This window comes from Babylonia areolata, chromosome 10 (assembly GCF_041734735.1).
Source record: "Babylonia areolata isolate BAREFJ2019XMU chromosome 10, ASM4173473v1, whole genome shotgun sequence".
NCBI lineage: Eukaryota > Metazoa > Mollusca > Gastropoda > Neogastropoda > Buccinidae > Babylonia > Babylonia areolata.
This window is the reverse complement of record NC_134885.1, coordinates 24013092-24023091: the sequence shown is the minus strand read 5'-3', so window position 1 is coordinate 24023091 and position 10000 is coordinate 24013092. Positions and strand designations below refer to the sequence as shown.

Sequence of the window (10000 nt, the reverse complement as noted above, 5' to 3'; positions counted from 1 at the left end):
TGGTGGGTGGTAATGAGATTTCTAGCTGTGCACCAGTGGTAATGCTTTGAAATGCGGGTGCTGTAGTCTGTCAACAATGTGCGGGCTGCCTGCCTGTCGCTATCCATTTCCTTGTGGCGTGGCATTTTCATGCCCTCGTGTGCAGCCTCCACTGCTCTCCATTGTTCCACCTGCTCATGCCATTTTCTCACAACACGCTCGCACATTCTTTTCCTTGTTTATGTGACGTTAAAAATGTATCTTTGAGTTCATAATAATCAACATATGAAAATAAATATATAAAGAAAAATAAGTACAGAAACAAAATGTAGAATTATAAAACTGTATAGGTACACTGTTTTCTTTTGTTTGTTTTAATATTCCTTTTAACTTTATATGACATAGACAGCATTCAAATTTTTAAACAAGAAAAAAAAAGTTGGTAATTATATAAGATATATACTGATCACTGAATACTTACACTTGAATCTAAAAGAGATAAAAATATCAGTAATGTTGTTAAATAAAGAACTGAACAAAGAAAAACTCTAATTAACGTCTTATCTGTTCTTAATTTTCTTTCTTCTTTGTTTTCCTTTTCTTTTTACTTTTTTGGGGGTGGGGGTGGTGGCTGTCTTTCTTTGTTTAAAATTTCTGCCACAAAAAAAACAAACTGACCTATTGACAAAATTTACTCAGTTTGAGTTTTAGTTTCAGGAAGGAGTCAGAGCATTTGAAATGATCCATGTAAGCTTCACCACATATGCTATAAAAAAAAAAAAAATTAAAAAAAAGAAAGGGAGAGAAGAAAATTGCTAAAAAAAAAAAAAAAAAAAAAAAAAAAAGAAGAAGCAGATACTTGATCTCTGCACAAACCTAATACACTGATCAGGCCTTGAAAACCTATCCCTGGTTTGTGTAAACATTAAAACAAAAAAACAAAAAAAAGCATTTACAATTTATATATAATATAGTAAAGTTACACTGATGAGACACACCAGACACAGAATACATGTGTGACAGAGTTTGGCATCAAGATTTTAAATTTCACACACTGTCAAATCTAAATATAACAAACGAATGAAAACTCAGACACAGAGAAACAAATAAAATTATTTTTTTAAAAGCAAACAATAAAAAAATAAGTAACTTTAGATACAAATTAATAAATAATGCCAAGCTTCCAGCTCCAGTTTGTTCTCAAAGTCTGCTATTGTTCAATTATATATCTTTTATAAATGTTTAAATGTGAATGCACTGTTTTCAACCACTGAAGTTTCTTTTTATTCTCTCTCTCATTAGTCTTTGATCAAGCAGGTGTAAGTTTGTTATTCATTTTAAGTAATATATTCATCACACTTGCTCTGAATAATATTTATAAAGCGATACTTTTGCAAAGTTTAAAGTTACTGCATTCTTATAAGTTTTTGTTTTCGTGAACAGTCTAAAGCAAATTTCTTTTCTTCAACCCGAGGTTTTCTCCACTGCAATGGGTATTTAACGGTATTAGTATCACCGGTTCTTTTGTTATTGCCATTACTGTTGTTCACAATTGCTAAGGAATTTTTTGTGCGCTGACATGATGATTAGTAAGTCTACGTGGGGATTAAACAGGATTTCCATTTATAATTATTTTCATTATTTTGCAAAACAAAAAACAGCGAATATCGCTAGCTTTTTAACTAATTTCTAATCTATCCATACCCATACTTAATGGCTCTGATTTGCTCAAATACAAGTTTTGGGTTGTTTAAGTAATTCACTGAAAATTTCCTCCACATTCTTAACTTTATCAGAACTTCTATCAGAAAACAGTGCCGTTGTCAGTATTAATCTGTCTGGAATAGCCATATTTAATATAAATTGTGCCTCTGTCTATGAAAAAAATTTGTTTTCATATTTATTTAATAACAAATGCTAAACATTTGTCTTATCAAGAAGCTGGTGAAATTCATGTATACAAAATAAAACTCTGTATGTGTGATGATAGATCACATCTGATTCCTACTATTCGCCCCTTTTTAAATGGTTGCAAAACATGGCTAAGGATGACGTCACTTAACATTATCAATAACGGTGGTAATAATCACTATCAATGTCACAGTAATGATGGAGCACAATAATCAGAAATCAGTAGTAAAAATAACATCCATAAATATACTGAATGTCATGTTAGCAAGAAACACCAACTGAATGTGAACATAAATTGAAGGGAAAAAAACACACCAAAAAAAAAAACATGCAGCAAGATAGTTTCAAGTTTTTTCATATGTTGAAAGAAATGGTGAATATGTAATATTTATATGACTGGAAAATTCTAGTGGTTTTTTTTTGTTTTTGTTTTTGTTTTTTTGGTGTGTGTGTGTGTGTGTGTGTGTGTGTGTGTGTGTGTGTGTGTGTGTTTTGTACACAGTGTGAAAACATCACCGGTTGTCAATGGTGTTCAGTTGATCAGGCATACTGACCGATAATTTCTTTTTCATAAATAATTTTAAAAACATGCCATGACACCAATACTACTGTTATTGATTTTGATAATATAATTTGGTCTGTCCATTAGCTGTATCTGATCCAGGCTGAATAACTGTTTATCCTAATAAAAGTGTTTGATAGTATAGTATTCATGTTGTGACCCCTGAATACAATACTGGTGACGACTAAGATAAATTTATAACAATTCCCTTGCTTTATTTCTTTTGTAATAGTATACTCGTCAATAACTTGAACTGCATGGTGGAGGAATCATGAAAAGACTTACAAGGCATGTTTTTTTGGGTTTTTGTTTTGTTTTTTTCCATTAGTGTTTTTTTTTCCCTGGAAAATTAGTCATTACTGATACACTGATAGTGATAATACTGACTTATTATTTTCATCACATTACTATTAATCATTATCAGCCCTATCAGGATATTATTGTTGTTGAATTAAATAACAATAATAATAATAATAGTAATAATAATAATCAGAAGAAGAAGAAGCAGAATGAAAAAAACAAACCCAACAACACATGCATGTACCAGAAATTCATTAACAAGTAAAATTTTGAAGACACGTACTAGATGTGTTATTTCTACTGTGTTAGTCTTTCTAGTTCACTGGTGGGAATATTAATTTTTATTTTTCTCTTTTTATTTTTTATTTTTTATTTTTTTTTTTTTTTTGGGGGGGGGGTTGTTTGATGTCACCATAATAAACAGTGTGCTTTGTTTCTTTACTTGAAAAAAAAAAGGAAAAATTGTTCTTTTATCGAAGTTTTATATTTTGAAGCACATACTTTCATGCTCTCTATCTCCAGTTGAACCCCTCTCTTGCTTTTCTCTCAGTGTGTCATCCGCTAGTTGTATTCAAACAATCATACAAGTTTACTCTGCTGACCAGTATCATGAGTAATATTACTGAGTGATACCAAACCTAGTAAGTGAAAGTGATAAAAGTAAAACTAAAAGAATCATAGTGTAACACACGCATGCACGTGCGCACACACTCACACACACACACACACACACACACACACACACATAAACACAAACACACACACATACACCAAGAGTAAATTAAACAGGAGGGGATGAGAGAAAAAGTGAAAACAAATGGATCTCTGAGATTGTGCAGGAAAATGCATAATAAATAGTATACATAGTAATGTATATATAGGTCTCTTTTTTTTTCTTTTTCAAGAGAAACACTAATACATGTATGCTTTTATCAAGTCAAACTGTTTGACTTTAAATGTTTACATGCACAGAGTGAAGGAGAGAGAGACGTCTGTGAAACATGACAGCAGCATACTGTATTACACCAATCGCTAACACAGAACAGACATAATTTCATGCTTATACATTAACTAGATCTCTCATCAACAGAAAACTTGCTTCTCTCCTGATGAACAAGTTAATGGAGCTAGTGAAAAAAAAAAGAAAAAAAAAAGACAACAGCACACACACACAAAAGGACAAACCAAAAAAGAAACACACCCAAAAACAATAGACTACAAAATAAAAAAAATAAAGGTGCCCAGGATGTTAATAACAGATTTCTAAAAATGGAAAGCAATAAATGAGAATTATTTTTAAAATGATGTAAGAAATATAAACCAAAATAAGCACCAAAGTTAAATATAAAACACTTCACAGATTTCTAAAAATGGAAAGCAATAAATGATAATTATTTTTAAAATGATGTAAGAAATATAAACCAAAATAAGCACCAAAGTTAAATATAAAACACTTATCTATATACATCTAATATTGCAGTGTTCTTGAAAGAAAGCATGAAATTTCGGCAGTCCTTCGCTTCCCTGTTTAATTCATTCTCCCAATCCCTTTCACACACACAACACACACACACACACACACACTGGTCAACACTATACATTTCAGATGGTTTGATGTAAAAACGCAGTTGTTGCTTATTCAATTACCATCTTGAAATAAAAATGTTGACTATCACAACACAAAACAAGTGAGCATTAAAACCAGCAGGTAAAGGTACTGACAATGAACGAACAAAAACAAAAATAGTGTTATGAAATAAATGATGAAGCAAATGCATGATTATGAAGAGAAAAAAGGGAGAGAAAAAAAGAAAATGGAGAAAACATGGATAAATCCCCACATGGTGAATACAATACTGATTGTGTTTCCCTTCTACTACAAATAACAGAACTACGGGGGGGTGGGGGGGGGGGGGAAGAAGAGAATGAACAGAAAAAGAACTGTCAAAGATTTATCTGCCAGTACTGGCATCCACAGTCACAACACAACCCCCAGGTAACACGCAAAAACTGCACCACAAACAAGCTGTTTACCCCTAACAAGAAAAATGGCTCCACAACAGGTAAACACAGGTAAACAACATCCAAAAAAAAGAAAGAAGGGGGTGTTTTTACCTGCCAGACGTAAGGCGGACATTCTCTGGAACTCCGGTTCCTGTAACCACTTCCACATGCGTCGGAAGGTCTCTCGGCCCGACTTGAGTTTGCTCCAGGGTTTGGGGTTCCGCAACAAGTCCGACAGAGTGCCCTGACTGCGACACAGCACCCTCTGGGCGAACACGGCCTGCGGGATACTGTACCGCTTCAGCTCCGAACTGATCCTCTGTGCCAACTCTTTGGTGTTGATCTCCTCCACCTCTTGCTGCTGCGCTTTCTGAATGTCCAGGGAGGTGGAGGGTCGCTCCCGTACGGGACTTTCGCTGTGATGGTGGTGGGGGGAAGGTGTGGGGGCGGAATGGACCACGCCGTTGATGGGAACCATCATGGAAGTCATGGGGTTTGGCGAGTGGAGGGGCGACCCGGGGTGCTCCACAGGTAACCTCATGGGCGACGACCCGTACGAATCGAAAGTGGGGGAGCCCATCTTGTGTTCGGACTTGACCGCGGCCAGCCCGTTCTGGGCGTAGCCGTAGTTGAGGGGACTCTGCTGGTACATGGTGTTGCCGGACATCATGGTCATGGCCGTGGCTCCCAGCGTGGGTCCCATGTTCATGCCCATGCCCAACTTGTCGTGGTACCGGTGTCCGTACGTCGTCATGTCCATGATACCGCCCCCGCCATTGTTCACGTTCTGCGGCATCAAAGTGAAACTGCCCGACACATTCGGAGAGCCGCCAACGTGGGAACCAAACTTGTCGGACACGGTAGAAATTGGGGGAAGAGGCTGTAGCGGTGTCAAAGTGGCGTAGTTGTTGGGACTTGTGCAGTGGTAGCCCGCGGGACTCATCCTGCCGTTCAGTGTGTGGTACGTCACATCGCCCATTTGGGAGCGGAACTCTCCCGCGTCGATCATACTGCTGATACTAACTGGGATGGCTTCCGCACGGGATATAGTCGGCTCCAACTCCTCGTCGGCTGGGCCCGCGTAATCCGGCTCGCCTGGCGACTCTGCTCGCTGACTGGTCGCCGAGCCCGACGAATCGCTGATTTGTTGATCGGCAGGGAGCTCGCTCATGTTTTCCATCGTCATTCCTACAATCAACAGCGATCGAACAATAAAGAATGATAAACTGTCACTTCTAGTAACCTTTGCTACAGCCTTGCTGGTTGGTTCGTTCGGCTTAGGGGGCTATTACGTACGCTGGAAGACGGGCAGGCAGCACCCTCGCCAAGCCTCCATGTTTGGACAGCTGTCACCCAACGACCTGCGCACTAGCGCGCTGCGCAGCCCACACCCGCCTCTGCGCAGGCGTGCATAATTTACCGCCAAGACGTGAAGTTTACCCTGGCACGCGCCCGCATCTGCTTAGCGGTTCGCGTTTTAGTTTTGCCTCGGTCCGCCAAGCCCGCACAAGTTACATTTCTGTCTTTCACAACGAGAACTTGACAGACCCCAAGTGTCTGACCCTCTCAATGGTCCACACGACAACAATTGCCGTCAGTTTCCCTCCTTTTCCCTTTCCCAATAAAACAACCCACTTTATCGGGAGGTTCCCTCTTTCCGAACTAATAAATATGCATTGCGAATCCCCCCGCGCGCATTGATTTCATATCGAACTTTATACCGGGACTTTGACGAGCTTAACAGGTGTGAAAACAGCTGCAATGATTTTCGATTTTGTCAGAAAAGGGTTCGATATGCCACCAGTATAATAAGACTGCATCCAGCAGATAGCCAACGCTGTCCCCTTGGCGCCGGCCGCCGCTCTCCCCGCTTCTCGGGCCGGGCTCCGTGTGTCGGGGTCAGTGGCAGTGGGTAGTCAGCTGACAAACTTTGTTTGCGGGCCATGTCTGTTGTTTTATTTTATTTCATTTTGTTGTTGTTAGTGGATTAGCTTTTTGTTCTTCCGTGTTCCTTGCGATGCTACTGGCATCTCGCATCACCAGGAACAATTCAGTGTCTGACTGACAGCGTTTCTGACTGATTTTGGATTTTCACACATCTTAACCGTGCCGCCGACAGTCAGTCTCAAAAAGTGTTGTGAAGTTTGAAAAAAAAAAAAAAAAATTCGGTTGGATTATAGAAGCTCGCAACTGGTTTTTCTTTAGCAGTGGCACACTTATACAAAAAAAAGAAGAAAGAAAAAAAAAGAGAGTCTCTGTTTGAAAGCTATACTCGTTGGGATTGAGAGAAAGGTACGTGATTTTTTTTTTTTTCCATTGATGTTTTTTTGCCTTGTCCGCTTTTTCAGTTCTGGCGGCCGTCGGTGCGGCCGCGCTGACAGCGTGCGGGGTGGTAAGGTGAGGTGCAGCTTGCTAGTGGCCGTAAGTGGTGGCGATGAAGACCGCTCTTCACACTTAGTTTATCGGCGGTACTCAGTCACTGCGGCGCTTAGCCCCGGGCGGAGCCAGTACCTCGCGCTAATCGTTTTATCCGTTCATTCATTTATTTATTTATTCGATTTATTATCTGTCTATTCGGTCTTTTATTATTATTTTTTTTTATGTATTATTCTTTTAACATACCATTGGATCGTCCTCGCCTTTAACTGAATGAAATATCCCGACAACCTTGCCGTAAACTGACGTACACACACACACACACACACACACACACACACACACACACACACACACACACACACACACACCGAGTTTCTAGTTAATAAAAATCGACGGTAGGTAATGATTCCATTTAGAAAACACTGCAGACAAACAGTAAAACACCCAGGTAGAGTGTTCATCACATTTAATTCTGATTCCCTGCCCGCTGTCCTTTAAACCCCAACTTGTCCGAACTCTGAGATTTTTCTTCTTCTTCTTCTTCTTCTTGTTTGCAGTTTTGATGTTTGTTTGTCCTGTGATACGCATACATTGACTAATATTTCTGTTGTTGTTTGTAGTTTTGTTGTTTGTTCGTGATACATATATTTTGACTGATATTTCTGTTGTTGTTTGTAGTTTTGTCGTTTGTTCGTGATACATACATTGGCCGAGATTTCTGTTGTTGTTTGTAGTTTTGTTTTTTTTAGTGTTCGTTCGCAGTGATACAAACATCAGTTACAACCAATGTTACGTTATAGCACTCTCTTCGATTGTCCCTCTGAATACTGACATACACACACAGCAAAGTGTGCCGAAAGCCGGACTCAAGTGTAGTGAGTCGTACTACACGCTGACCTGAACTGACCACACGTGTGTCCACCACTGCTCTGCATGTATACTTCAGTCGGCCCATACTTATTTTTCAATCACAACCGATACTTAAAAAAATAATACTAAACACGGAAGAAGAAGAAGAAGAAGAAAGAATTCGTTATGCGATTTGAACTAAAACAGACATGGTTTAAAAACTGTGAGTAAGAGTTCTGCAAAATACTACACTGACAAATGTTTTTAAAGCAAAATCAGACATGATTAAACAAAAAATATTTCTTCAGATTTAGTAAGAACTCTGTCTGCAAAACACGACACTACTGAATGTTTTTAAAGCAAAATCAGACATGGTTTGTTTCTTCAGATTTATTAATGAGAACTCTACAAAATGTGACACTAATGTTTTTTAGAGCAAAATCAGATACGGTTTATTTCTTCGTATTAATTTTAGTAAAAACTCTATCTGCAAAACACGACACTAATGTTGAATGAGTTAGTTTTTGTTTTGTTTTGTTTCTTTCCTTCTTGCTTGCTTTCTTTCTCAGTTTGCTTTTTCTTTCTTTCGTTCATTCTTTCTTTCTTTCTTTCTTTCTGTCGAGCTGGATAGGACTTTGGTTGTAAAGTACTCGTGTGAATTCTGGTCGAATCATCAGTCCAACCATTTGTATGAAAGTAGACATACAGATCAAATGACTGGCAAGAAAATCACAGTGTCGGACAGTCGGATCCAGTACCTGCATGTGTGATGCCGTTGCTGCTTGGTAACTCACCACAAACAAATAGATAGACAGAAAGATAGATCGATATATAGATAGGCAGGTAGGTAGGTAGAGAGATGGATAGAGATATGGATGTATAGAGAGATGGATATATAGGTAGGTAGGTACGTAGATAGATAGATAGGCAGGTAGAGAGATGGATAGAGATACGGATATATAGATAAATGGATAGATAGGTAAGTATGTAGGTAGATAGATGAATGAATTACGCCCGAATGAATAAGTCCGACGCGCTTTCCATCTGAAGAATGGTTATATTTGTGTTTTATTTTTTCCTCGTTTCATATTTGTTTTTTCCGCCAATATTCTTCTGTTCCAGCCCACTCTTCTGCTTTGTTTTTTTACTTTGGTATATCATATTTTGTCCTTACTTTATTTAATTTTATTCTTCGTGTTGTCAGCGTAAGTCTGGTATCACGCAGCAGCTTCTATTTGTAAAAAAACAACAACAAAGAATAAAAAAAAACAAAAAAAAAATACAAACTTTATTTAATTCAGAGAGAAAACATGCCACATCACACGTTTCATTATTGTAATTGTCTATTCATTCATTGCAGATGACGCGATAAACCGACGTCCCACTTAAAGATTGTCAAGAAAACGACAACAAAAAACAAAGCAACCCCCCCCCCCCCACCCCTTTTTTTTTCTGCCTAAGTAGCTTTAATTTTAGGCTCTGGCAGTATAAAAATGTTAATAAATCATCACCCCCCGCTCCCCGAAAACAACAACAACAACAACAACAACAACAAAAAAGCAACAACAAAAAAACCAACAAAAAAACCCAACCAACAACAAAAAACGACAAACAAAAAACGATGGCAACAATGAAAATTCTGTAGGAATACACACACAAAAAAAGAAAATCTTGAATTCAGAAAAACTAACATGCGTTCATGCAGACTCGAAAAAAAAAAAAAAAAAAAAAAAAAAAAAAGGCCCGCGGCGACCAAACGTGTGTGGCGCTGTGGTGTGGCGACGCTTTTTTTTTTTCCCTGGTGAGAAATAAATTCAGAGAAACCTTGTTTTGAACAGGAAAGCGACACAGCGGCTCTGAAACCACGCCGCGACTAATCATTTTCTGATTTGATTGTTTATTTTGTTTTTCATGTTGTGTTTGTTGTTGTTTCTTGGCTTGTGTGTCTCTTTTACTTTCCTGTGGGATACCGGAAGTATATGGAGTTGATTCTGCTACGTTTCTGCTAAAACCAAA

General features: G+C 38.3%; 2 protein-coding genes across 2 annotated transcripts in view; one reads left to right on the top strand and one right to left on the bottom strand.

Moving 5' to 3' along the window:
* LOC143286512 (one cut domain family member 2-like) overlaps positions 1–5720 on the bottom strand; it is a 62189-nt gene extending 56469 nt beyond the window's left edge. Inside the window, exon 1 of the mRNA XM_076594095.1 lies at positions 4868–5720. Within this exon, the coding sequence (XP_076450210.1) occupies positions 4868–5699 (832 nt within the window). The 5' untranslated portion in view covers positions 5700–5720. The remainder of the gene's footprint in view (positions 1–4867) is intronic.
* An 873-nt stretch (positions 5721–6593) lies between these two features.
* LOC143286511 (uncharacterized) overlaps positions 6594–10000 on the top strand; it is a 200523-nt gene continuing 197116 nt past the window's right edge. Inside the window, exon 1 of the mRNA XM_076594093.1 lies at positions 6594–6654. The gene's annotated coding sequence lies outside the window, so the exon portion shown is untranslated. The remainder of the gene's footprint in view (positions 6655–10000) is intronic.